This window comes from Loxodonta africana, chromosome 3 (assembly GCF_030014295.1).
Source record: "Loxodonta africana isolate mLoxAfr1 chromosome 3, mLoxAfr1.hap2, whole genome shotgun sequence".
In the NCBI taxonomy this organism is placed as follows: domain Eukaryota; kingdom Metazoa; phylum Chordata; class Mammalia; order Proboscidea; family Elephantidae; genus Loxodonta; species Loxodonta africana.
This window is the reverse complement of record NC_087344.1, coordinates 43,666,167-43,693,775: the sequence shown is the minus strand read 5'-3', so window position 1 is coordinate 43,693,775 and position 27,609 is coordinate 43,666,167. Positions and strand designations below refer to the sequence as shown.

Sequence of the window (27,609 nt, the reverse complement as noted above, 5' to 3'; positions counted from 1 at the left end):
ACCAGGATCTTCCTGCTGAATTAACGATTTGTCACTTGAGGTGGGGAAAGGAAAAGAATGCTGCAGGCAAATGAGAAGGGTTAAGTGTCAGTGTGTTTTTCATTGTCCCTCTCTTGAAGAAGGCTCCTTGTCTATCCTGCTCTGGGAAGTAACTCTGTCCTTTCTGGGTGCCTGTTTCTCTCCCTCATTGTGCTCCCTCCTGGCTTAGCTCTCTCAAGAAGTCCTTGTTAGATTTGGTGGGACAGCATCCAGAGGGAGACATGAAGCCTTCAGCTCTCCACTGGAGGAGCCCAGAAGGGTCGAGCATGGACGTGGGTGTACCTATCACACGTGAAAAGGGAAAACTCCACCAGAGGGGATGAAGGTCTTTAATGGAGAATGCAGAGAGCAGCGTCCCGTGCTCGCCCCACTAGGTTCAACTCCACAGCTTCACACTTTCATTTGTGCCCAAGTGATGGAACCCTCATTTTAAAGATGAGGAAACTGAAGATCAGAGAAACTAAACTAGAAATGGCAGTGACCACTTGCAAAATGAAAAAGCCTGTCCTAACTCAAGGTAGGTAGAGAGTATGTTTCAAGATGGGAGTAGTTGAAAGATGGCAGATTTTCAGATTCTTTTATGTGTTTCTACAAGACTGGGGCCCTTTGAAGTAAAGTGGGAGACCCCTTGGACCCCGGGACTGCTTCCTGACTCAGCCATGATTTCTCCACAGAGGCTGACACTTATACTGGCCCTGGCCACGCTGATTGCTGCCTTTGGGTCGTCCTTCCAGTATGGGTACAACGTGGCTGTTATCAACTCCCCTGCGGAGGTAGGTCTCTGCTGTAGGTGAGACGCAGCCCCTGAAGAAACAGGGAGGGACCGCTAGAGTAGTACTGTGCGCACAGCGAATGCATGCGGTGGGTCTGCAAGCGAAGAGAGAGGACGTATGGTACAGACCCAGGTGAAGTCGGTTCATTGGGACGAACCAGGTCCCCAGACCCTTAGCTTCTCATGGAAAACATTTGTCGGCCAGGCCTGGCTGGACACATGTGGGCTGGTCTCAGGAAGAAGGTCAGATCTTCTGTGACCTCGCAACTTAAATATGGGCCCAAAGGGGGCAGGGTTGCCCAGTGGCTTCTGGTGTGAGAAATGTGCTGGGCGGTTTGCATGTCAGAGGCCTTGCAGCCCTCCCCGTGGGGACCCACGACTCTGTCCTAACTCCTTCTCCTCTGCTGAATCTGTTGATATCCGTGTGCCCAGACTGTCCCCAGGTGGACAGGGGTTAGGAGTGACCTAACAACTTCCATTGTTCTTTCTCCAAGCCAGGCCGGATCATTTGGGTGTTTTGTTTTGTTTTGCTCTCCAGATCATGAAGCAGTTTTACAATGACACCAACTACGAAAGATACGGTGAATATATTCCTGAGGCCTCCCTGACCTTGCTGTGGTCTGTCTCTGTGTCCATGTTCCCCTTCGGAGGTTTCCTCGGATCCCTCCTGGTTGGCCCCTTGGTGACTAGACTTGGCAGGTAAGGGTAGGTAAATTTTTGACTCCCAGAAACTCAGACCACGTCAGGGTTTAAAAAGTAGGCCTGAAACAGAAATCCTTATCATAAGACTAGGGCACTAACCTCTGTGGTAATTGTTATTTTCTAATGTGATCATGGAGCCCTGGTAGCGCAGTGATTAAGATCTTTGCTGCTAACCAAAATGTCGGCAGTTCGAATCCACCATCCACTCCTTGGAAACCCTATGGGGCAGTTCTACTCTCTCCTGTAGGGTTGTTATGAGTCAGAATCAACTCGACGGCAATGGGTTAATGTGATCATAAGAAGGCCAGACGTCATGGATTGAATAGTGTCTCCCCAAAACATGTCAACTTTGCTAGGCCATGATTCCTGGTTTTATGTGGTTGTCCTCCATTTTGTGATCTAATGTAATTTTCCTGTGTGTTGTAAATCCTTATCTCTGCCTGTGGTTAATGAGTCAAGATTAGATTATGTTAAAGATGATTAGGGTGGGATAGAACACCCTTACTCAGGTCACAGCCTTAATCTGATGTCAGGGGAGTTTCCCTGGGGTGTGGCCTGCATCACATTTGATCTTACAAGAGAAAATAGAAGAAATAAAAGGAGAGAATAGCAAGCAGAGATAGGGATCTCATTACCTCGAAGCAAGAAGAGCCAGGAGCAGAGTGTGGCCTTTTGACCCGAGGTCCCTGCACTGAGAAGCTCCTAGACCAGGGGAAGATTGATAACAAGGACCTTCCTCCAGAGCTGGCAGAGAGAAAGCCTTTCTCAGGAGCTGGCACCCTGAATTTGGACTTCTGGCCTCTTAGACTCTAAGAGAATAAATTTCTGTTTGTTAAAGCCATCCACTTGTGATATTTCTGTTATAGCAGCACTAGATAACATAGACAGCAGACATGGACAAGGTGTCTGGGGACTCAGCCAAGGCCTGAGGGGTTAGCAGTGGGGATTAGTGGGGATCTCCAGGCTCTTGGACAAGTGTGGGATGAACAGAGTTTGCTCATGAAGACCCAGGACTCTATCTTACTGCTCTTTTGCCCAGTTGGTATTTTCTCTAATAGAAACAAAAAGCAATTTCTCTCCTCTATTTTTTTGCCTTTAGAAGTATCAAACACCAAGATGACATGGCCAAGATGTTAGTCACAACCTAGCTCACCGCATAATGTTCTCTGCATCCTGAACTAGCATAAAGATCTCTTCTTTTACCTTAAAAACAAGTTGCCATTGAGTTGACGGCAACTCATGGTGATCCTGTGTGTGTGTGAGTAAGTGTGCTCCATTAAGTTTTCAGTGGCTGATATTTCAGAAGTAGATTGCCAGGCATTTCTTCCACTTCTGGGTGGACTTGAACTGCCAACCTTTTGGTTAGCAATGGAGCGCTTTAGCCATTTATACCACCCAGGGATTCCTCTTTTACTTTAGGATCAGGTAAAACTCAAAGTTTAGCCCAGAGTCAGTGGAATACCTTTAAATACCTTTAAAGCTGTAAAATGGCTTGGATGAATGCTCTGCACTTTGGTCTGAGAAAGTGTGGTCCTAGAGTGTCTCTCTCATGGTAACGTGAGTGTTCTGAATGCCAGGGGCAGAATCGACCCCAATTCTAGAAATATTAGATATTCTGTATTTGATTCCAGAACAAGTTTCCTCAAGATATCGCACTGCCCTATGTAAATTCACCAGAAATTAGAGATTAACCTGGTTATACAGTATTTTGGAGTTATCCCATCCAACCCCTCCCCTTCACAGATGAGCCCATGGAGGCTGGGGGAGGGCAAGCCACTCATTCTGGGTCACAGGTCTACTTAGCTCAAGAGTCAAGACCAGAGCCCAGACTTTGTTTTCTTCTCCAGTGTTTCTGAAAAAAAGATCTGAGAATAGAAATATACAACTTCTGTCTGGTTTGGTGTCTCAGTGGTTAAGTGCTACGGCTGTTAACCAAATGTTGGCAGTTCAAATCCACCAGTCGCTTCTTGGAAACACTATGGGGCAACTCTACTCTGTCCTACAGGGTCACTATGAGTTGAAATCGACTCGATGGCAATGGGTTTGGTTTTTTGGTTTTTGGTTTGGTTTGGGATCTAAGATTCTAAGATCTTCGCGGAAGGTTAGCGTTGAACTCACAATTCAAAAAAACTTCTCCAAAAGAATTGAAAGCAGGCACGCAAACAGAAACCTGTACACCAATGTTCATGGCAGCACTATTCACAATAGCCAAAAGGTGGAAACAGCTTAAATGTACATCAATAGATGAATAGATAAACATAATGTGGTCTATCCATACAATGGACTATTACTCTGCCATAAGGAGAAATGAAGTCCTGATGCATGCTACAACATGGATGAACTTCGAAAAGATTGTGCCGAGTGAAATAAGGCAGACACAAAAGGAGAAATATTGTGTGATCCCACTTATATAAAATATCTAGGATAGGCAAGTGTGTAGACATCAAAGTTTATTACTGGTTACCAGGGGTGGGTGGGAGGCAGGGGAAAAGGGGGACCCATTGCTTAGGGGACACTGAGCTTTTGTTAAGGGTGATGGAAAAATCTGGAAATGGATAATGGTGACGGTTGAACAACATGGGAAACATAACTAATGTCACTGAATTGTACATGTGAAGAATGTTGAGATGGCCAGTGTTTTGTTACGTATATATCTACCACTATTATATATATATTTTTTTATTATAAGGGGTGGGGGGCGGCACTTCTTCCTGTGGACCTCCATGGGGCTGACAGACTGACTTAACTTAAGCCAGTTAGATAGAGCTGTAGGTAGCTTCTCCTTGAATGAAAGACTTGTCCTTTGGGTCTACAAACAGAGCTGGAAGTTGCCTATAAAACTGTCTACTTAAGAATGAGGTAAATGCTATTCAGTCATTTGGAGTTTTCTTCAGGACTTGTAGGTGCTTTGAATAATGGTAACAACTGATGCTTACTGAGGGGTCCTATGTGCCAGACATTATCCTGAGTGCTTTTCATGTCTTACCTCATTGAATTGTTACAAAAGCTACTAAAGAAAATACTATTAACATCCTCATTTTAAACATGGGAAAACGAGGCAAAGAGAGATGCTGTGATTTATCCATCATTACACAGCTGGCGGGTGGCCAGGACTCCAACCTGGGAAATTTTGCTTGTGAGTATGTGCTAGTAACACACAATGTACTGCTTTATATGGGGCACGTATGCTCACAACCTGTTGCTTTTTTCCTTTTTGTTTTAATCATACATATAGTGTCCTTTTGATGCAAACTTTTTTTCATTTTCAAGTGGTTGATTTTAACTCTCATTTATGGCTTTCGTATTCTGTGTCTTAAGAAAGCCTGGTGGCATAAGGACATTCTTCTATACTTGAAATTTTTTTTGCAATTTTGTTTTTCCCAGATAGATTTGGAATTTTATTTTAATATATGATGAGAAAGAGGGCCAATTTTACCTTATTTTTTCCATGTGGAAAGTCAGTTGCTTTCAAATTTATCTTCATTATTCATGGTCCTTCACTCTTCCTTGTGAATTTTTAAATCAGTTTATTGAAACCTGTGAAAAAGGATTCTGATTGGAATTGCTTTGAATTTATCAATCCATTTGAGAACTACATCCCGTTGAATGGTTCCCATCCATGAGCAAGCTGGAGCTCTCCGTTCTTTTCAGGTCTTCTTCTATGTCCTTCGATAACATTTCACCATGATAGGTCAAGAGCTGGATTTAATTTTATTCATCCTGGGACTCACTGTGGTTCCTTGTCTGAGGTTTTATGTCTTTGTCATCAGTTCTGGAACATTTTTAGCTGCTATCTCTTCAAATATTGCCTCTCCTCAATTTTCTATATTCTTTCCTTCTAGAACCCCACAGCATTTCTCCGTGTCTTTTAATCTCTCATATTTTCCATCTTCTTATCTCTCTGTTGCTTTCTAGGTAATTTCTACATTCCAAGCCTACATTCCAATTCATTAATTCTCTCTTCAGCTGTAATTCACCTGCTAAATTTGAAATTTCAATGACTATACTTTTCATTTCAAATGTTTTGTATGTTTGTTTTAAAAACCTGTTTTTGTTACTGTTTTGAGTAGTTTTTGTTCATTCTGATGGTACCATTTTGATTCCTCGTTTTATGGCACTAATCATTTTAAACACTTTACGGTCTCTGTCTAATTCTTCGTCTGTAACTGTGCTGTTTGTATGTGCTGCCTCTTGCATGTGGTGGATTGTTTCACGTGTTTTGTAATGGTGGCACTCCATCATCAGTGCACCTGACTGCGGACTCCTGGGGAGCCTGGATTGAGGGGATCAATCCAGAGAAGTTTTGTCTTTGCTTCCTTCAGGTCCTCCAGAGCTGCTACTGGCCCAGCTCCAGCTTCAGGAAGCTTATCAGCTTACGGAAATCCCCTTTATTTGTAGTTTGTTACGGTTGTTTGTTTTGTTTTTAAATTGTTGTTGTGTGCCATTGAGCCAATTCTGACACACAGTGACCCTATATGACAGAGAAGAGCTTCCCCGTAGGGTTTCCTAGGCTGTAATCTTTACAGAAGCAGATGACCAGGTCCTTTCTTCTGGGGAGTGGCTGGGGAGTTTGAACCACCGACCTTACAGTTAGCAGCCGAGCTCTTAACTTTGTGCCACCAGGGCTCCTTTTTTTTAAATCATAAAACCAGTGGGTATTAAATTTATTGACTTCTTTTGCTGCTCCTATTGAGATAATCCTTTATTTTCACCAGTATAATCTTTGTGTGTGTGTGTGTGGTGAAAATATACATAACAAAACACACCATCTCGATTTCTGCATAAGTTAGAGCATACAATATTTGTCCTTTTGTGACTGGCTTATTTTGCTAAGTGTGATGTTTTCAGGGTTGATCCACGTAGTGGCATACATCAGGACTTCATTTCTCTTTATGGCCGAGTAGTATTCCGTTGTGTGTATATACCACATTTTTTTATCCATTCATCTGCTGATGGACTTTTTAGGTGTATAATCTTTTTGTTGGGTGCTGTTGAGTCTATTCTGACTCATAGTGATCCCAAAGTGACAGAGTAGAACTGTTCTATAGGGTGGTGCAGTGGTTAAAGCGCCCAACTGCTAAGCAGAACATCGGAGGTTCAAATCCACTAGCCGCTCTGTGAGAGAAAGATGTGGCAGTCTGCTTCCGTAAAGATTCCAGCCTTGGAAATCCCACGGAGCAGTTCTCCTCTGTCCTACAGGGTGGCTGTGAGTTAGAATCAACTTGACGGCAGTGGATTTGGTTTGGGGAGTTGATAAGTGAGGTTGACCTATACTTTCCTTTTCTTCTAATGTACTTGCCCATTTTGGCAAGATTGTACTAAAATCATAAGTGAGCTTATGTCTTCAATAACCTTTTCTTGTTCTTGTAATAAGGTGTTCTTTTCCCTCCATTCTCACCACTGATACCCTCTGAACTGTGGTTCTTCCCATTTGCTCCAACACAGAGAATATTCCCATACCAGGCCATGCCTTTGAGCTGTGTCTTAGGTCAGCGAGAGCTGAAAACACAACAGCAAAGCCACAGCTGTGATGGGGGAGCCTGTACAGAGGAGACAGCTGGTGAATGTGTGGAATCCGCGAACAAATCCCTAAACCAAACTAACCAGTGTTTTGTCCTCTGCAGAAAAGGAACCTTGCTGTTCAACAACATATTTTCCATCGTGCCAGCGATCTTAATGGGATGCAGCAAGGTCGCTGGGTCATTTGAGATGATCATTTTATCCAGAATTTTGGTGGGAATATGTGCAGGTAAGCAATGCTACAATGTATCGGCAGTCTGTTATTTGGGATGATCAAGGAGCAGGAAGAACAGACTCCCAGGAATTGGAGCCAATCTGGCATTTCCGAAGCATATAAATTCAAGCTGTCCCTTTGCCTCTGCGGTGAAGTAGATGCTTGAAAAAAAAAGAACCCCTGCATTATTCTTGTGCGCAGACAGCATTGCCGTGATCCTTACCGTGATGCTTCCTGCAAAAAGAGCTGTTTATTCTCTGGGAGTGCTGAAGTACAGAATCCTAGGCTCAGAAGGGCCCCTCCAATCCAAACATTTTATTTTAATGTTTTCTAAACCACAGGCCATGGCCAATTAGTGGGCAGTGAAATCTGTTTAGTGAGCAGCATTTTTCTTTTTAAAACTGAAATAGCGTAGAAAGCATCATACGTAGTAAGGGTGAATGTTGTCTTTTGAAACTTTATTTTCAGTTATTTATCAACATATGTATGTGTGAACTAGGATGCAATGTAAAATATATTTCTGTGCTTCTTTACTGAGAGTTGAGGGTCAAAAAAGTTTGAGAAGCAATCTAATGTATGAATCCCTCTACCAAAAAAAAGATTTAGTGATAGCAACCTTTCAGCTCTTATATTGTTGCTGGCTGCTGTCGAGTTGGCTCTTGCTCATGGTGACCTCGTATACAACAGAATGAAATGTTGCCTGGTCCTATGCCATCTTCACAATCATTGGTCTACTCGAGTCCATTGCTATGGCCACTGTATATTTTGAGTGCCTGCGAACCTTAGGGGTTCATCTTCCAGTACTATATTGAACAATATTTCGTTGTGCTCTGTAGGGCTTCCACTGGCAAATTTTCAGAAGTAGATCATCAAGTCTTTCTTCCTACTCTATTTTAGTATGGCAGCTCTGCTGAAACCATGGGTGACCCTGTTGGTTATTGAAATACTGGTAGCATGACCCATTCCAGTCGAGTTGATTCCCACTCACAGTGGCCCTACAGGACAAAGTAGAACTGCCCCACAGGATTTCCAAGGAGTGGCTGGTGGCTTCGAACTGCTGACCTTTTGGTCAGCAGCCTTAGCTTGCTGTAGCACTTAACCACTGTGCCACCAGAGCTCCACTGGTAGCATAGTGTAGTATAAAACCAAACCAACCCCATTACCATCAAGTCAATTCCAACTCACAGCAACCCCACAGGACAGAGTAAAACTGCCCCACAGGGAAGCAGACTGCCCATCTTTCTCCCACGGAGTGGCTGGTGGGTTCAAACCACCTACCTTTCAGTTAGTGGCCGAGGGCTTAACGACTGCACCACCTGGGTGCCTAAAGTATAGTATACAAAAACCAAACTCATTGCCGTCGAATCGATTCGACTCATAGGGACCCTATAGGACAGAGTAGAACTGCCCCATAGGGTTTCCAAGAGCAGCTGGTGGTTTCAAACTGCCAAGCTTTTGGTTAGCAACCGAGCTCTTTAGTATAGTATAAATAAAAAAATAAAACCAAATCCATTGCCAGTGAGTTGATTCTGACCCATAGCAACCCTATGGGACAGAGCAGAACTGCCCCATACAGTTTCCAAGGAATGCCTGGTGAATTCAAACTGCTAATGTTTTGGTTAGCAGTTGTAGCACTTAACCACTACACCAGGGTCTCCTTAGTAAAGTATAAAGGGTACTTCAAAGTTTGCAAAGAATTTTTCATGGGCACTGTTTCATTTATTCCTTAATGTTCACCTGCTGAGGAAAGCTACTGACTTGCCTGAGGTTTCTCACCTGATAAACCATGGAGCAGGTTTGCAGACTGGCCTGATACCCTCTAGAACTACTGGCCAGGCTGTACTTCTGTGGTTTTAGGAATCTCTCCCCTAATTGGCTCAAACTGGAGAGAGATACTAGTTGAAGCCACGCTTGTGCCCTTCCCCACCCCCCAGGGTGGCATCCTTTGTAGGCAGTAATTCCCAGGGCCACACCAGGGGGAGGGGAGCAAGGCTTCTGGGAGCCAAGTTTAAGGAGGTGCCCAGTCTCAGGTTTGTGCAAGTGCAAGGTGGGTATCCAAGAGTTAGGCCTCTGGAAAGTTTATGCCTTAGCTCTGGCCCTGGCATTGCCAAGTAACTCTCATTTTTAAGAGAGAGCATGAGGTAGAGAAGGGGTGATTTGGCCAGATGTTAGCACCCTCAGCTGGAGTTAATTGACAATAGTAGAGAAGTCAAGAAACCTGGTGTTGAGAGCAGTAATGAAGAATTGCAGGGCTGGGGAGAAAAATAAGAGAACAAGTTTCCTATAGAGGACAGAGATATTTCAAGGGGAAACGATGGGCCCCATGGCAAGCTGGACTTAGTGCACAGCTTTCCCTGAGAGCACCTGGTCGTCCGGGCACCTGGTCCTGGCCCTGCTCCCACCTTCAGGTTGGCCCTGCAGCAAGCTCAGCTGTTGCAATAAATAGATGACTCCTGAAGTCGTCAGCAGTGAACGGTCTAGTCACTTTCCTGTAGAACAGCCAACAATTCAGAATTGGTCCCAGCAGGGAAATACAGGTAATCCCTGACTTATGGCCAGGTTCCATCCTGATGACTGCATAGTAAGTTGGTTCTGATGTAAGTCGAGTCCTTTTTTTTTTTTTAATAGTTTTTATTACTAATGCCTTGTATTTTCAGTGTCTTTGTAGATCCAGTCTTTGGGGGTTGGAAACATTGCGTATAAACTTGCAGAGAATGATGATAAAAAAAAAAAAAAACCAGTGCCGTCGAGTCGATTCTGACTCATAGCATTAGCAATTTATGTGCTGCAACGTTGTATGTAAGTACATATAACTAAGGATAAGCTGTACAAAAAAATAAACCAGACTGCCATAAGTGTGGTTTGTCGTAACTCGAATATGTTGTAAGTCAGGGTCTACCTGTAGTCGGCTTCAATAGATAACAAACCACAGTTAAAGATCCTGACCTTTCCCCTTAAGTAGACATTACTTTGGGAGTCCCTGGGTGATGCCAAAGGAGCCCTAGTGGCACAGTGGTTAGAGCACTCAGCTGCTAACCAGAAGGCTGGTGGTTTGAACACACTAGCCACTCTGTGGGAGAAAGATGTATCAATCTGCTTCCTTAGAGATTTTCAGCCTTGGAAACCCTACAGGGTAATCCTACTCTGTCCTGTAGGGTTGCCTTGAGTCAGAATTGACTCCACCGCAGTGGGGTTGGGGTGGTGCAAACGGTTAGGTTAATGCATTTAATACACTCAGCCGCAAACCAAAAGGTTAGAGATTTGACACTTCATCAAAGAAGACATTTGGGCAGCTAACAGACACATGAGGAAATGTGGGCAATCGTTAGCCGTTAGAGACATGCAAATCAAAACTACGTTGAGATACCCAACATTACTGTCACTAATCAAAATAAGAGAAAATAACAGGTGTTGAAGAGGTTGCAGGGAGATTGGAACTCTTACGCAGTGCTGGTAGGAATGTAAAATGGTCCACCTACTATGGAAAACAATATGGCACTTCCTTCAAAAGCTAGAAATAGAAATATCATACGATCCAGCAATCCCACTCCTAGGAACACATCCTAGAGAAACGAGAGCCGTCGCATGAATAGACATACGCACACCCATGTTCATTGCAGCATTATTCACAATAGCAAAAAATGGAAACAACCTAAGTGCCTATCAATAGATGAATGGATAAACAAACTGTGGTACATACACACAATGGAATACTACGAAATGATAAAGAACAATGATGAACCCATGAAATATCTTACAACATGGATGAATCTGGAGGGCATTATGTTGAGTGAAATAAGTCAATCACGAAAGGACAAATACTGTATAAGACCACTACTATAAAATTCAAGGAAAAGTTTCCAGTTGAAAGAAACAATCTTTGATGGTGATGAGGGAGGGGAGGATTGGGGAGGGGAAATCATTAACTAGATAGTAGATAAGTGTTAATTAACCTTGGTGAAGGGAAATACAGTGCCCAATATAGGGGAAGGTAGCACAACTTGACCAAAGCAAAGTCACAGAAGCTTCATAGACACATCCAAACCCCCTGACGGACTGAGTTACTGGGGCTGAGGGCTGGGGAGCACAGTTACGGGGGTCATCTAGGCCAATTGGCATAACACTGTTCATAAAGAAAATGTCCTGTATCCAACTTTGGTGAGTAGTGTCTGGAGTCTTAAAAGCTTGTGAGTGGCCATCTAAGATACATTTACTGTTCCCATCTGTTGGGGGACAGCTCCAGCAAGGAAAGACCCTCACTGTGTGTCCTGGCAGATAATCCCAAGAACTGACATGTAGCCCTTCCCAGATTCATGAGTTCAGGGAAACTTACTGACACAGGCAAGCAGCTGCTCTCCAGTGGCAGCCGGCTGGAGTATTTTCCACAACCACCCAGCAAGGGACCCAAGCTTATATACCATTCCAGTTGGGACCAAAGCTTATTGTTTTCTCCCACATTCTTGGGCAGCCAGTTTTCCCAAGGACTTCGCATCCAGGCCCAGATGTTTTTCTTCTTGTTGCTAAGGCATTCTTTGGCCTTGGCCGCTGGCCCAGTTGTGCCACTCCTGGCCTTGTCCCTTAGCCAGAGTCCATCCCGACTTCATCCCCAGTGTGCTTCGGGGAAGAGCAAACCTGATTCCATTAGGGAGAGAATGCATATAGCTGAATGGCATTACCGTATGCCATCCTATCCACAGCAAAGGAGAATCAAGAAAGCCAAAGACACAAGGGCAATATTAGTCCAAAGGACTAATGGATCACAAGTACCACAGCCTCTACCAGCCTGAGCCCATAAGAACTAGATGGTGCCCAGCTACCACCAGCAACTACTGACAAGGATCACAATAGAGGGTCCTAGACAGAGCAAGAGAAAAACGTAGAATAAAAAAAAAAAGACCAGACTTACTGGTCTAACAGAGACTGAAAGAACCCCAGAGACTATGGCCCCTGGACACCCTGTTAACTCAGAGCTGAAGCCACTCCCGAAGTTCACCCTTTAGCCAAAGATTAGATAGGTCTATAAAACAAACAATAGCACACTTGAGGAACATGCTTCTTAGTTCAATCAAGTGTAGGAGACCAAAAGGGCAACACCTGCCCAAAAGCAATGACGAAAAGGTAGGAAGGGACAGGAAAAATGGACAGATAGAAATGGGGAATTGGGGTGTGGAAGGGGAGAGTGTCGACATATCACGGAAATTGCAGCCAATGTCACAAAATGATTTGTGTATACATTGTTGAATGAGAAACTAATTTGCTGTGTCAAGTTTCACCTAAAGCCCGATTAAAAAAAAGAAAAAAGGGTTAGAGATTCAAGTTCACCCAGAAGCACCTCAAAAGAAAGGCCTTGTGAAAAGTCAGCCTTTGAAGACCCTATGGAGTGCAGCTCTACTCTGACACACATGTGGTCGCCTGAGTCAGAGTCAACATTATAGCAATTGGGTCTGAGAAATATTAAGCCAGCGATTCTCAAACTTTTTGGTTTGAGCACCCCTTTACACTCTTAAAATTATAGAGGGCTCCAAATAGCTTTTGTTTATGTGAGTTATATCTTTCAATATTTACCATATTAGAAATTACAACTGAGAAATACATGAATTCATTTAAAAATAACAATAATAAACCCATTACCTGTTTTTGCAAAAAATAACTATATTTTCTAAAACAAAAAATGTAGTGGGAAGAGTGGGATTGTTTTACATTTTTGCACATCTCCTTAAAGTCTGGCTGAAGAGAGGACAGCTGGACTCTCAAACTTGCTTCGCATTCAGTCTGTTGTGATATCACATGTCATGTTGTTGTTGTTGTTACTTGCCGTCTAATCAATCCTGACTCATGGCGACTCCATGTGTGCGGAGTAGAATCACACTCCATAGGGTTTTCAAGGCTGTGACCTTTCGGGAGCAGATCGTCAGGTCTTACCTCCAAGGCTCCTCTAGGTGGATTTGAACCAATAACCTCTGGGTTAGAGTTGTTAGTTGTTAGGTGCCATCGAGTCGGTTTTGACTCATTAGTGACCCCACGTACAAGAGAACGAAACACCGGTCCTGCGCCATTCTCACAATTGTTGTTATGCGTGACCCCATTGTTGCAGCCTCTGTGTCAATCCATCTGGTTGAGGGTCTTCCCCTTTTTCGCTGTCCAGGGCTTAACCATTCACGCCACCTAGGGACTCCTACATGTCATGTAACCTCTGGAAATCACTGTTCACTCACGAGAGAACAAGAAAGAAAAGGGTAACTACCATCTCAGTACTATTATGGAAATAGTTTCGACCTTGTTGTTGTTGCTCTTGTTAGGTGCCATTGAATCTGTTCCGACTTATAGCAACCCCATACACAACAGAAGAAACACCGCCCAGTCCTGCGCCATCCTCAATTGTTACTATGCTTGGGCCCATTGTTGCAGCCACTCTGTCAATCCATCTCATTGAGGGGCTTCCTCTTTTTTGCTGACCTCTTTTTTCCTTCTTCAGGGACCGATCCCTCCTGATAACATGTCCAAAGTGTGAGACGTAGTCTCGCCATCCTTGCTTCTAAGGTGCATTCTGGTTGTTCTTCTTCCAAGACAGTTTCGACCTTACAAACCAAAAAACTCATTGCTGTCGAGTTGATTCTGACTCATAGCAACCCTACAGGACAGAGCAAAACTGCCCCCATAGGGTTTCCAAGGAGCAGCTGGTATGCTTGAACAGCCGATCTTTTGATTCGTAGCCAAACGTTTAATCACTGCACCACCAAGGCCCCTTCATCCTTACAGACCTCCTGAAAAGGTCTCAGGAAGTTCTGGGGTCCTCACTGATGCTCCGAGAATACTTGCTGGTGTGTAACCCATTTACACCTAATTCTTTCACATGCCTCCTAGAAGTCAGTGGAGTGTGTAATCTAGCTCCATGCTAATCAGAAACTCATTTAAAAGCATTCCTATCAATATGAACCACACAGTTCCATCCAACGAGGGAGTAAACCTACTCTGACAAAGAAAGTGCAATGATAAATGCGACTTGGACTTCAGGATGTGGTCCCTACGTGGTACAAATGGTTTGCACTTGGCTACTAATCAAAAGGTTGTCTTTTTGAACCTACCCAGCAGAGCTGTAGAAAAAGGGCCTGCTGATCTGCCTCACATAACGATTAAAGTTTGGACTTCAAGATGCTCAGAGTTTACTGATTTGTTCGTAGTCAATGTCTTGGCAAGGGTAAGAACACTGAAAGCTTTCACTGGCTTGAACGAATTTCAACCTTAAAAGCCACAACAGGCTGGCTGGAAGAGCCCAGTGGAGTCGGTTTTTTTTTTTTTTTTTTCTTAGTAACAGTTTTATTGATATATCACTCATACTATGAAATTCACGCTTTTTAAATAATTTATTTTGTTACTGTTGTTGAGAACAAAACATATATGCACCAATCCAACAGTTTCTACACGTACAGTTCAGTGACACTGATTACATTCTTCAAGTTATGCAACCATTCCCACCCTCCTTTTCTGAGTTGTTCTTCCCCCATTAACACAAACTCGTTGCCCCGCAAGGTTCCTATCTAATTTTTCCCGCTGGTGTTCTCAGTTTAAGTCCATTAGATAGATCTTAAAAAGCATAATGCTCAAGGCAAACATTCTTTACTAGTTAAGCTAAACTATTGTTTGGTTTTAAGAAGACTTCAGGGGATAGTTTTGGTTTAAGGTTTAAAGGTTTTCTCAGGGTGATAGTGTCAGGGGTTCATCCAGCCACCATGGCTCCAGAAAGTGTGGATTCCATGAGAATCTGAAATTCTGTGGAGTAATTTTAAGACAAAATAGAGATTGCTTTCCACTAGCATGGAGGTAATCCTGTCTCTTCATACATATCCCCATGTTTGATCCTCGGTTATGTCCGTGATCCCTTGCTGTTAGGAAGCCACGTGCCTCTCACTGGGCCTGGTAAATGGTGAGGCTGGTGGTCCTTAGTGGGCTCCCTTCCTCACAGCCCTCTGGGCACCAAGTGGGCTGGAGGTACACCCCTCTCTCAGAGGGTCGCTCCAAAGACTGCCCCACTTTGCTCTGAAAACCTGAAGGAATTGGTGTGAACGAACTTGCAATTTCTCTTTTGAAACACTAAGCAGACATACCTTTGGGCAGAATTGAAAACAGGAAAACCTAGCCTTCAGAGCCTTCGCATCTCAACATTATTATTAAAAAAACAAAAACAAACCCTTTGCCATTAAGTTGATTCTGACCAATGGTGACCCCATGTGACGGAGTAGAACTGCTCCGTAAGGTTTTCTAAGCTGTAATCTTTACGGAAGCAGATTGCCAGGCCTTTCTCCTGCACAGCCACTGGGTGGGTTCAAACTGCCCATCTTTACATTAGTAGTCAAGCACGAACTGTTTGTGCCACCCAGGCACCTTAATTAGCAGCTCTAACCATCACTGACCCCAAATTGTGTTCCCTCCATGTCTGCCTGTGGCCAGGGCCTCCCTCTCAGGCCCTAACTTAGTTCCCTAGTGCTGCTGTAACACAAATACCACAGGTAGTTGCCTTTCAAGAACAGAAATTTATTCTCTCACAGTTCAGAGGCTAGAACTCTGAGTTCAGGGCCTGACTGTAGATGGAGGTCCTTCCTTGTCTACTTCAGCTTCTAGAGGCTGCCTGCAATCATTGCAGATGCGTCTGTCTCCGTGGTCTGCCTTCCTCTTCCCCTTGTGTGTGTCTCCGGGTCTACTCTGCACTTTTTATAACTCTAAAGTGATGAGATTTAGAACCCACCCTACTTGAGTAAAGGAGCCGTGGTGGCACAGTAGTTAAGCACTGGGCAGCTAACCGAAAGGTCAGTGATTCTAACCCACCCACTGATCTGCAGGAGAAAGATGTGGCCGTCTGCTTCTGTAAAGATTTATAGCCTTGGGAACCCCATGGGGTAGTTCTACCCTGTCCTGTAGGGTTGCTGTGAGTCGGTATTGACTCAATGGCAACGGTTTTTGCTTTTTGGTTTTCTATTTGTGTATGGCCTAATTAATAGAACAAGGAACACTGTATTTTCAAGTGGGATCACGTCCACCAGTATTAAAAAAAAGTTGCCACCAAGTCAGTTCCAACTGATGGTGACTCCATGTGTATCAGAGTAGAACTGTGTTCTGTAGGGCTTTCAATGACTGACTTTTCGGACGTAGATTGCCGGGCCATTCTTCCAAGGTGCCTCTGGGTGGACTTGAACCTCAAGCCTTTTGTTTTATGCTGCCCAGGGATTCCTTTCACAGGTATAGGAGCTAGGATTTCAACGCACATTTTGGGGGACACGGTTCAGTTCATAACAGACCACCTTGTCTTTCTGAGCCTCAGCTTGACTAGGAGTCTGACGATTGAGCTAGTGACAGCCCCTCTGAGCTTCCTCAGAGATCCTTGGCTTCTCAAGGGGCTTGTAAGAGAATTAAATGGGATGATAGCTGTGAAAATACATTGGGACCTGTAAAATTACACTCCATCTATTCTTAAGGGGATCGGTATGGGGGGAAACAGTACAGGTTTAAATATTGTGGATTCAGAAGTACTACATGCATTACAAGGAAGCCCTGGTAGTGCAGTGGTTACACATTCGGCTGCTAACCAAAAGGTCAGCAGTTTGAACCCACCAGCGATCTGGAGAAAAGCCCTGGTGACCTGCTCCCATAAAGATTACAACCGTGGAAACCCTATGGGGCAGTTCTCCTCTGTCCTATAGAGTCACTATGAGTCAGAACCGACTCAACGGCATATGACAACAACAACATGTACGGTGAAACCTGTGAGAGCTGGAACTTGGTGGGACTGCCTTGTTTTTCCAGGTCTCGCAAATTTTCCGCCTTTGACAGTGTACAGTCTTACCACTTTTCTACCGCTGGTATTAGTGGAAAATATTTTAGTTTTCCTTCTCTGACAAGTTTCTGCCTTACACAGATTCCTGCTTTTGCAGGTTTTACTATATTCCATGTTGTTGTTGTTAGGTGCTATCAAGTTGGTTCCAACTCATAGCGACCCCTATGTACAACAGAACTAAATACTGCCCGGTCCCACGCCACCCTCACGGTCTTTACTATGATTGAGCCCATTGTTGCAGCCACTGTGTCAATCCATCTGTTGAAGGGCTTCCTCTTTTTTGCTGACCTTCCACTTTAAAAGCATGATGTCCTTCTCCAGGGACTGGTTCCTCCTGATAACATGTCCGAAGTACATGGGCAAAGTCTTGCCATCCTTGCTTCTAAAGAGCATTCTGGCTGTACTTCTTCCAAGACAGATTTGTTCCTTCTGGCAGTCCATGATATATTCATTATTCTTCACCAACACTGTAATAAAATATACTATATTACATAAATCCCCCAAATGCAGAGATTCCATGATATATATGTTAAATTTTTTGTTTCTGGAGAACTATCTATAGCTCGCGCTTAAATGTGTATAAATGTGTCTATGCATTGGTGTATCATGTAATATGTTGTTCTCAGCAGGTAAAGCTGGTGGGAAGCAGTCCTTGGCCTTTTATTAACAGAATCTCCCCAAGGAACAAGTGAGGAGAAGGGTGTCTGGACCACATTTAGCTTTTTCCTCTCTGAGACCTAGGCCAGTTAGGATGGAAGACCAGAGACCCAGCCAGCCTGGGTTCCCGTGGTGATATCAGTCAAGAAGCAAGGGTGCCTGTGGCCTATTTTCTTTTTTCCTAAAATTTAAAGAACTAAGAACTAAAAGAAATGTTCGCTTTCTTTTTTATAATTTTGGGAAAGTTCTGGCCTGAATTATGCGATTGCAATTTAACAGAAATGTATAGTATTTAAGGACATACCTTACCTTGTCTTGACAGAGTAATTTTCCCTGATCATGTTTCCGTTTGAACCCTCCTCCCAGGTCTGTCTTCCAATGTGGTCCCTATGTACCTAGGGGAGCTGGCCCCTAAGAACCTGAGGGGGGCCCTCGGGGTGGTACCCCAGCTCTTCATCACCGTCGGCATCTTTGTGGCCCAGATCTTCGGGCTCCGGAGTCTCCTCGCAACTGAAGAAGGTGAGCTCAGGACGGCTCTGGACCCTCAGCCCTCCCTCAGCCCCTTCTGTTCCGAAGCAATGGGCTCAGGCCCAATGTTTCTACAGTTGGTCTTTTCTCTCTCATCAGTCGGCTCTCCATGGAGGTCTCACACAGCCCTGACCTACAGTGCCTGTGTGGTGTTTGTGGAGGTAGATCAGCTTATGTTTTCAGTCTCTCCCATGGAGACTGATGAGCGGCTCTGAGTGAGCAGGAAGTGCCATGGCCTGCTTTCTGGGGGATCAGCTTCTCTTCGCCTGCTGGGTGGCTGTTGGTACTGGGGCCTGGGGCTCAATAATGATGGCCACCAGTGTGCCAGGCTTTGTGCTTAGGGCCACGAGGTTCTGTTTCATAAGAGCCTTCCAGGGTCCTGCTGCTTGATGCTGTGGCCACGACAAGGAAGCCCAGAGTCAGGGGCATGCCCCCTGCAGGTGAAGCTGTGCACTGCAGGGTGAGGACAGAACCTATACTCCTGAGCCTGCACCACCCTCTCCAAGGCACTGGGGTCTGGCCGCAGTGGGTGTGCAGTAACTCGTAGCAGTCATCGTTTTTATGTGGCCTCTCCTTTCTTTATCCCAGGTCTGGAACCTCTGAAAGGGAAATCATCATTAATAAGGACACCAGTCAAAACATACAAAGTGTTTTTCCGAGGCCAGGGTCCTTTATACTAGCTCATTCAATCGTCCAAACAACACCCTGAAGCATGTACTATTATCATACCCGTTTATAGATGTGGAGCCTGTGGCACAGAGAGGTCAGATAACACGTAGAAGGCCTCACTAGGCACAAACCCAGCAGCTTGGCCCCAGGCCCGTGTTTAACCACCGAACCCGTGACTTTCAACCTGCGTGCCTTCAGGGTACCTGTGTTGAGCTGTCTATCCTCATTAGGAGCTAGGCCCAAAGGCGGGTGACCTGTGGTTCCTGTTTCAGGGAGCTCATGGTGATGGGTGCTTAAACGAGACTGGAAGCAATATGAAGAACCTAGGTGTTTGTGACGCGTTCTGTGGTACAGGGGTGGGGGAATGAATGTTCTGCTTGAGGAGGGGCCTCAGAGAGGGCCTGGGATTGGGGGGCGGGGTGCAGGCCCAGCATTCTTACATGGGCAGAGGGGGAGGAAGTGTAAAAGCTCTGTATGTTCAGGGACCTGCAAACACTGTGGTGGACAGCCAGGGCTGCAAACTCGTAGCCAGGCCACACAGCGGCGGATTACTCAACAAGCAAGGTAAGCGCGGGCTGACTTGTTCTTACTTACTAATCTATAGTGAATAATTTCACATTTTTTACCTCATCAAAGATTCTGCTTCTAGGTATGGCTGACATCTATCTCTCTCCCAACCCCACAGCACCTTCCTACAGCATCAAAGCCTCTTTTCAAATTTACCGTCCCTGTCAGGGACAGATTACCCAGTAAGCAAGGTAAGCACGGGCTTACATGTGCTTACTGACTAATCTGTAGTGAACAATTTCACATGGGTTTCACCATGTCTTGGAAACCCATGAGAAACTATTCACTACTGATTAGTAAGTAAGCAAAAGTAAGCCTGTGCTTACCTTGCTTGTTGGGGACTCCGTCCCTGACTGGCCATCTTTGGCTGCAATGCATCTCTGACCTAGAACTTGAATGTGAATGCTGGAGGTGGGCGTGCAGCACTCTACAGCCCCTTCCTGCCCTGGGTCCAACCCCTCATTACTCTACCACCAGGCCTTTTTTATTTTTGGTGAAAATATTTGCAGCAAAACCCGTTCCATAGTTTCCAGACATCAGTTACATTCTTCATAATTGTGTCAACGTTCTCGTTATTTCTGTTCTAGTTGTTTCACTTCCATTAACTGAAAGTCCCTGCCCCCCACCCCAATCTTCTCATCTATGCTTTAAAACAGCTGTTGACCATTTAGTCTTCTATAGATAATGTTTTCAAAAGAGCTCAATACTCAAGGGTGACAGTCTTTACTTTTTTGAGCTGAACTCCTACTTTGTTTAAAGGTGGCTTCAGGGATAGTTACAATTCAAAGTTTGAAGAGTAACTCAGGACCATAGTCTCAGGGACTCCTCCTGCCTCAATAGGTCCAATAAGTCTGGATTCTTTAAGAATTTGAAATTCTGTTCCACATTTTTCTCCCTTTCTATCAAGATTCACCTACCATGCCCCTGATCAGAACATCCGGTAGTCGTAGCCGGGAACCATCTAGTTCAGGTATCAAGGTATAGGAGGCAGTGGTTCATGAGACAATTTGTCCTGCAGTCTGGTTCCTTCTCTGATTCTTGGGTTTCCTTCTTTCTCTTACGTTCCAGATGAATAAAGACCAATAGTTAGTTGTATCTTAGATGGCCCCTTATAAGCTTTTAAGACACCAGACACTACTCCCTATACTGGGAGGTAGAATATACACTTTAAGATCTATATTATGCCAACTGACTGCGTTTCCCACAAGACCCTAAGCCCTCAAATCAAGACAACTAATCCTGTGAGCACCAGGGTGTTTAAATTGTTCCCCTGCATAGTGGAGGCCTCACATGGGAGGTGAGGATGGGACCACTTAGAGTCAGCTTCCTAAAAAGCTCAGAATGCCGTTTAGAGGAACTTGGACTTGGGCTCTTGAACCCCACTGCTCACGGTGTGGTCTGTGGTACCTGCAGCCTCGGCTTCTCCCAGGGGCTTATTAGAAATGCGGAAGCTGGGCTTCCCCAGACCTGCTGACTCAAAATCTGCATTTTAACAGATCCCAGGTGATTCAAAGGCACATTAAAGTCAGAGAAGCACTGGCTGAGAGGTAGTTGAGTGGGTGGCCTGCCATGGTTTTGAGAAAGATCACTGCGGTGAAGTGGTTAGTGGGATGAAGGGGCAGGAGAGCAGGCAGGACCCTGTGGTGGTCATTCAGGCCCTGAACCAGGGCAGAGGTGGGGGAACAGATCTGAGTGTCAGCCCAAAGCAAAATTCAACAAGGCTTGGTGAAGAGTTGAACACGGTACAGGTGGGTGTGGCAGAGGGAGGGGGCAGATAAGGCACAGTGTTCAAACTTAAACAGCTGGGTCAAGGGAGATGCTGTGAGCACAGGGTGGGGGGGTGTGATTTCATTTTGAACATATTAAATTTAAGTAGCCAGGGGATACCCAGGTGGAGATTTCTAAGGACGTGGGGCTCCAGGAAGATCTGGGAGGCTCCAGCAGACATGAAGCAGCAGCTGGAGTCACAGGGCTGGGAGAGAGCCAGAAGACAGCTTGGCTGCTGAGAAGGAGGTCAGACCAGTGCCTGGCACACAGATGTTAGCAATAACCACCCAGTGTACCCTCGGAGGAAAGATGGCAGCCAAGGGCACTAACAGCTCCTGGAAGGAGCCTGAGTCCCTGGGTGGTACAAACTGTTAACATACTCAGCTGCTAACCCAAAGGTTAGATGGTCAAGCCCACCCAGAAGTGCCTTGGAAGAAAGGCCTAGTGATCCCAGTGTCAGATTGCCCAATAAACAAGGTAAGCACGGGCTTACCTACCAATCAGTAATGAACAGCTTCACATTTTTTCACCACATCAAAGATTCTCCTAGGTATGGCTGGCATCTGTACCCCAACCCCACAGCACCTTCCTACAGAATCAAAGCCTCTTTTCAAATTTACAATCTCTGACAGGGATGAGTATCCAGTAAGCAAGGTAAGCACAGGCTTACTTGTACTTACTAATCTGTAGTGAACAGTTTCATGTTTTTCCCCACATCAAAGGTGTGGTGAAATCCATATGAAATTGTTCACTACAGATTAGTAAGTAAGCACAAGTAAGTTCATGCTCACCTTGCTTACTGGGTACTCCGCCCCTGTGTGATCTACTTCCGAAAAATCAGCCACTGAAAACCCTATGGAGCACAGCTCTACTCTGACACGCATATGGTTGCCATGAATCAGAATCAACTCCATCATAACTGGTGACTGATAGAAGGAGCCTAAGCTATTCATTCACTTATTTTTAAACCCTTTTTATTGTGAACTGTAACCTACATAAAGAAAAATGCATAAAACATAAATGGACATGTAATCAAACAATAGAAATCACACACATATGTAACCACTACCCAGGTCCAGACGTAGCACCACACCAGTCCCCCTGAAGCCACTGTGTGCCCCACAGTCATGCCTCTGTCACCCTCAGAGGAGCCTCTGTGCTGACATTTATAGTCATTACATCCTTGCTTTTTCACAGCCTCTTCACCTTTTGAAAAACAAACCAAAAAAAACAAACTCATTGCCATTGAGTTCATTCTGACTCGTGGTGATGCCACCCATGTGTTGCAGAATAGAACTGCCCCATAGGATTTTCTTGGCTGTAATCTTTATGGAAACAGATTGCCAGGCCTTTTTTCTGTGGCACTGCTGGGTGGGCTTGAACCACAGTAGACAAACAGAAAACGTCTGCACCACCCAGAGACCTTTTCCATCTCTTGCAATGGTAGAGTTAATCTTACCCATTTCTGAGCTTCATATAAGTGGAGTCACATTGTGTAGACTCTTGTGCTCGACATCCTGTTGGTGAGATTTGCCCTTGCTGTGGCTTGCTTCTTTTCCACTGAGGTACAGAATTCCATTTTATGAATACACCACAATTTATGGATCCATTCTACTGTTATGGACATTTTCACTGTTTCTGTTTTAGTTTCTAGAATTGATGCTGCTCTGATGATTCTAGTTCCCCTGTCCTGGTTGCCCAGGGCACACACAGGCTTCTCTGGGCAAATGTCAGGGAGCAGAACAGCCAGCAGAGGCTATGGGGATGTGTAGCTTCACTAGATCCTCCAGACTGCCGTCTAGAGGACACCACAGTGTCCCCAGAACACAGTGTGGAGAGTTCCCATTTGCCCACAGCCTTGTCAGCACTTGGCATCGTCAGACTTCTTCATTTCTGACAATCTGTTGGGTGTGTGGTGCTATCACCGGTTGTCCCTTCTCTAAGTACTGACTGAGTATGCACTATTTGTTAGGCCCTATTCTTGGTGCTGGGACCCCGGGGGAGAACGACAGCCCCTGCCCTTGCAGAGTGTGTAGTCCATGAACAGAGTGTGACTGGCCCCGTGCAGTGGGCAAGGGCAGCAGACTTGGGACACCAGGAAGGCCACTGTGGGAGGTGGTGCCAGAGCCAAGACCTCAGGTGGGGATGTGGTCTTTTGCAGGTTGGCCGATTCTCCTGGGGCTGACCGGGGTCCCCGCGGCACTGCAGCTTGCACTCCTGCCCTTCTTCCCTGAGAGCCCCAGATACCTGCTGGTTCAGAAGAAGGATGAAACGGCTGCCAAGAATGGTAACGCTGTCCTCCGAGAGGCAGAATGGGGGTGGGAGGTCGTGGCATCTCAGCTCAATGCCCTCACATGCCCCCGGCCCACTGCCCTTAGCTTTGAGGAGGCTGCGAGGCTGGGACAACGTGGAGGAGGAGATAGAGGAGATCCGGAAGGAGGACGAGGCGGAGCGGGCCGCAGGTACCATCTCCGTGCTGAAGCTGTTCAGCCTGCGGTCCCTGCGGTGGCAGCTCATCACCATCATTGTCCTCATGGGCGGCCAGCAGCTGTCCGGCGTCAACGCAGTACGGGAGCTAACAGAGGGACAGGGAGGCTGGGCAGGGTCTAGGGGCTCTGGGGGACAGGGACACAAAACCCTGGACAGAGGCAGGTTTCCGGGCACACACAGGCCCTCCTTCATGTGGCTGTGGAGCCCACAGTGCAGCAGGCCCCTTGGCACAGCCCTTTCCCCGTCCGGCCCCTCACTCCCTTTCCACCATCTGTTCCAGATTTACTACTATGCGGACCAGATCTACCTCAGCGCCGGCGTGAAGGAGGCCGATGTCCAGTACGTGACGGCAGGCACAGGGGCCGTCAACGTGGTGATGACCATTTGTGCTGTGAGTGTCCTGGGCTGTCCCCCGTCTGCCACCACCAACTGAGGGGCATCTGAGAGGGGGACTGCCCACCAAGGAGTGAGTCTGGGCTCTGAAATACTGACACGCCCCTTGGTCCCTCGTCTCCAGCCTCTGAGCTCTCCTCAGGGCCCAGCCTGTCTCCTGGGAGAGCAGCCTATAGCCTCCCCAGAGATGAAGACCCCCCTCTCCCCACTCCAATGTGTGAAATGACTCCTCAGCTTCTTACATTTGGGGCTGCCAAGCTGTCCAGGGTGCATGCTACCTGTGCCAGGTCCATGTTGTGACAGGAATGGATCGGGCCCTAGACGGGGCAGCATGGTGGCCCTGGCAGTGCCCCCACTGAATGGCTCCATGTCGGGCGGCACCTGGATGAAGCTCCTCAGCCACCCCTGGAGGAGAGAATCTCTTGAGTTCATCCAGATATACGGCCTCCAGCAGTTGGCAGGGATCCTGATTCAGGGGTATACAATTATAAGGCCCTAAGGAGTGGAAGGAGTGGAGCCATTGAAGCCTGGGCAGCTTGGGCCTAGTGACACCACCAGGCTTTCCTGCTGGTCTTTTAAGGGCACATTCTTGTGCACATGAGCGTACATGCACATGCACACATGCACACGCATGTACATGTACACAAACGTGTGCATACACACACGTATACATTACATATGTGCACACATTATGTACATGTACACACACATTATTCACACATGCACACACATGCATGTGTACACGAGTGGCCAAGCACGGGCATACTCACACACAGGCGGCAAGAACACAGCTCACCTGGCTCTCCACACAGCTGCCTCATCAGAAGAGGGTGTGAGGGCTGGGATAGGTTCCCAAGGAAGGCGGCTCTGCAAAGGTACTTGGACCCACTGCTCTGGTCAGGGGTGTAGCTGGACGCCAGGGCACTGGCCCCTGCACCTCCATCCATACTGCCTCACCTTCTTCTCCAGGTGTTTGTGGTGGAGCTGCTGGGCAGAAGACTGCTGATCCTCCTCGGCTTCTCCATCTGCCTCACAGCCTGCTGCGTGCTGACCGCCGCCCTGGTACTACAGGTGAGAAAAGGCAGGGCTCAATGTCCGGGGCTCAGAGCGGTGCCTGGGAAGGAGAGCAGTGTCACTCTTACACTGTGTCCCAACTGGTGTTATGAGGACAAAAGATCCAGTAGCCCATACCCACTTTCAGCTGATAATGGTCCATCAAGATGGTGCTAGGGGTCTGTCTTTCCTGGCTGGCTAGAGAGGCCATCTCTCGGATCATACAATTTCGGCCACTGGGGCCCAAGATTCTTAACATCCACCTCCCAGGTTGTCTTTGCTTTGCCAAGTGTGACGCGATTCTGTTTCCTTCCACAGGAGACAGTATCCTGGATGCCTTACATCAGCATTGTCTGTGTCATCTCCTATGTCATAGGACACGCAATCGGGCCCAGTACGTACCCCAGAGCTGGTCTCAGTTTCATTCCCCCTTTTCTGTGCCACCAGCCCTAGAAACTTCCACCTTGAGCTTCTTCGAGCGGTTCCAGGGAGTAGGAAGGCGGACTTGGAATATTCTCTCTACCCCTCCTATTTCCTAGGGCGGTTGTTGTTAGCTGTCTTGAGTGGGTCTTGGATTCATGGTGACACCATGCACAATGGAATGAAACTCTGCCCAGTCCTGTGCCATCCCCATGATCAGCTGCAGATCAGGCCGTTAAGATCAACAGGGTTTTTATTAGCTGATTTGCAGGAGGAGATTGCCAGGCCTTTCCTAGGGTTGGGTGGAGCATAACCAAAATGAAACTGTACAGTAACTTTTGGAGGTCAAAGCATGCTCCCCTGGGAGATTAACTTGGTAAGCCTACAGGAGGTCATTTGGGCACAGTGGTTAAGAGCTATGACTACTAACCAAAAGTCAGCAGTTCAAATCCACCAGCCACTCCTTGGAAACCCTATGGGACAATTCTACTCTGTCCTATAGGGTTGCTAGGAGTCGAAATTGACTCAACAGCAACAGATTTGGTTTTGGTTTAGGGACATCAAAATGTCATCAGTAAACTCTTGTCATTTGCATCCTCACACTGCTTCTCCACCAGACCAGGAGTCCCTGCTTCAGACTAGAATGCTAGAGTGCCTTTCATGGGCAGGGCCTCAAGGGCTGCCTGCAGTGATCCTACACCTTGCCTCTTTCTTCCCCAAGGTCCCATTCCCGCACTGCTCATCACCGAGATCTTCCTGCAGTCCTCTCGACCAGCCGCCTACATGGTGGGGGGCAGCGTTCACTGGCTCTCCAACTTCACCGTGGGCTTGGTCTTCCCCTTCATTCAGGTATGCAGGGGCCCCGAATTCACAAATCCTCAAAAAGTCCTGTTACCATTTGCCATCAAATCAACTCCAATGCATGGCCACCCCATGAGTTCCAGAGTACAACTTTGCTCCATGTGGTTTTCAATCGCTGATTTTTTGGAAGTAAATCACCAGGGATTTCTTCCGAGGCACCCCTGGGTGGCCTTGAACCTCCAGCCTTTCAGTTAGCAGATGAACACATTAACTGTCTGACCACCAGGACTCCCAAGCAGTACAATGAGATCCTATTTGAGAAAGTTCATGGGCTCCCCACTTAGCTGTGGAGCTGGCTGTGGAGCTGGCAGCTGCAAGGTGAGGAAGCCCCTTCCCACATGGTTCTCGCCTGCTCTTTCCCACAGGTCGGCCTGGGGGCTTACAGCTTCATCATTTTTGCCGTAATATGTCTTCTCACCACCATTTATACCTTCCTGGTTGTCCCCGAGACCAAGGCCAAGACATTTATAGAGATCAATCAGATTTTCACCAAGATAAATAAGGTGTCAGAGGTGTACCCAGAAAAGGAGGAACTAACGAATCTTCCACCTTCTACTCTTGGACAGTAACTAGGGGAGGGGAAGCCTGTCATGTGGGTCTGCATGGAACGTCCTCCTTTTGCTTTCCTGACTTCTAGTTTTCCAGAAAAGGACAAGTACAGTGTGGAATGCAGGCCTCATCTCTGGCCTCCCCACCCAGCTGGGAATGTCCAAATGGCTTCTGTGCTGTTCTTCTAGTCAGCCATCTCTCTCCAGACTGACTAGTCACTGACCCTTAGTTATAAAGGACAGCTGCTCCTCAGCCCGGCTGGGGTAGTCATATTGTGGCTCCTGATAACACCAAATTTGATAACAAAAATAGTTATTATAGTGAAGAGATGGAAGGAATCGACTTTTGCCAAAGAAACCAACTCTTCTCCAATCCCATGGATCTTCCAGGCCACCGCCATTTGCTCACACTCTCTTATCAAAGACTTCTCCAGAAAAACCTGTCTGGGAAAGCGAGATGTCCACAAAGGTGATGTCTAGAAAGCGGGAGACCAGGTCCCTATGGAGACACTGATTAAGTCAGAGATCATTTGTCCAAAATTCTATTGATAGAACAAAATGGAATTGCTTCAATAAAACA

At 46.3% G+C, this 27,609-nt stretch overlaps 1 protein-coding gene across 1 annotated transcript; it reads left to right on the top strand.

Annotated features, from left to right (window-relative positions):
* Positions 1-587: 587 nt before the first annotated feature.
* Positions 588-27,609, top strand: SLC2A5 (solute carrier family 2 member 5). The gene is made up of 11 exons (XM_010593406.3): positions 588-812; positions 1,350-1,510; positions 7,138-7,262; positions 18,100-18,252; positions 23,426-23,551; positions 23,643-23,830; positions 24,035-24,145; positions 25,117-25,218; positions 25,519-25,594; positions 26,342-26,469; positions 26,847-27,609. The coding sequence occupies exons 1-11, from the start codon at positions 597-599 to the stop codon at positions 27,048-27,050; spliced, it is 1,590 nt and encodes a 529-aa protein (XP_010591708.3). The 5' UTR covers positions 588-596; the 3' UTR covers positions 27,051-27,609.

Excerpts from the sequence above, each read along its gene's own strand:
- SLC2A5 (XM_010593406.3), top strand. The coding sequence starts at position 597 with ATGGCAGATTTTCAGATTCTTTTATGTGTTTCTACAAGACTGGGGCCC. Across the intron at positions 23,831-24,034 it reads AGCTGTCCGGCGTCAACGCA|ATTTACTACTATGCGGACCA; the intron begins GTACGGGAGCTA and ends CATCTGTTCCAG. Across the intron at positions 26,470-26,846 it reads TGGTCTTCCCCTTCATTCAG|GTCGGCCTGGGGGCTTACAG; the intron begins GTATGCAGGGGC and ends TCTTTCCCACAG.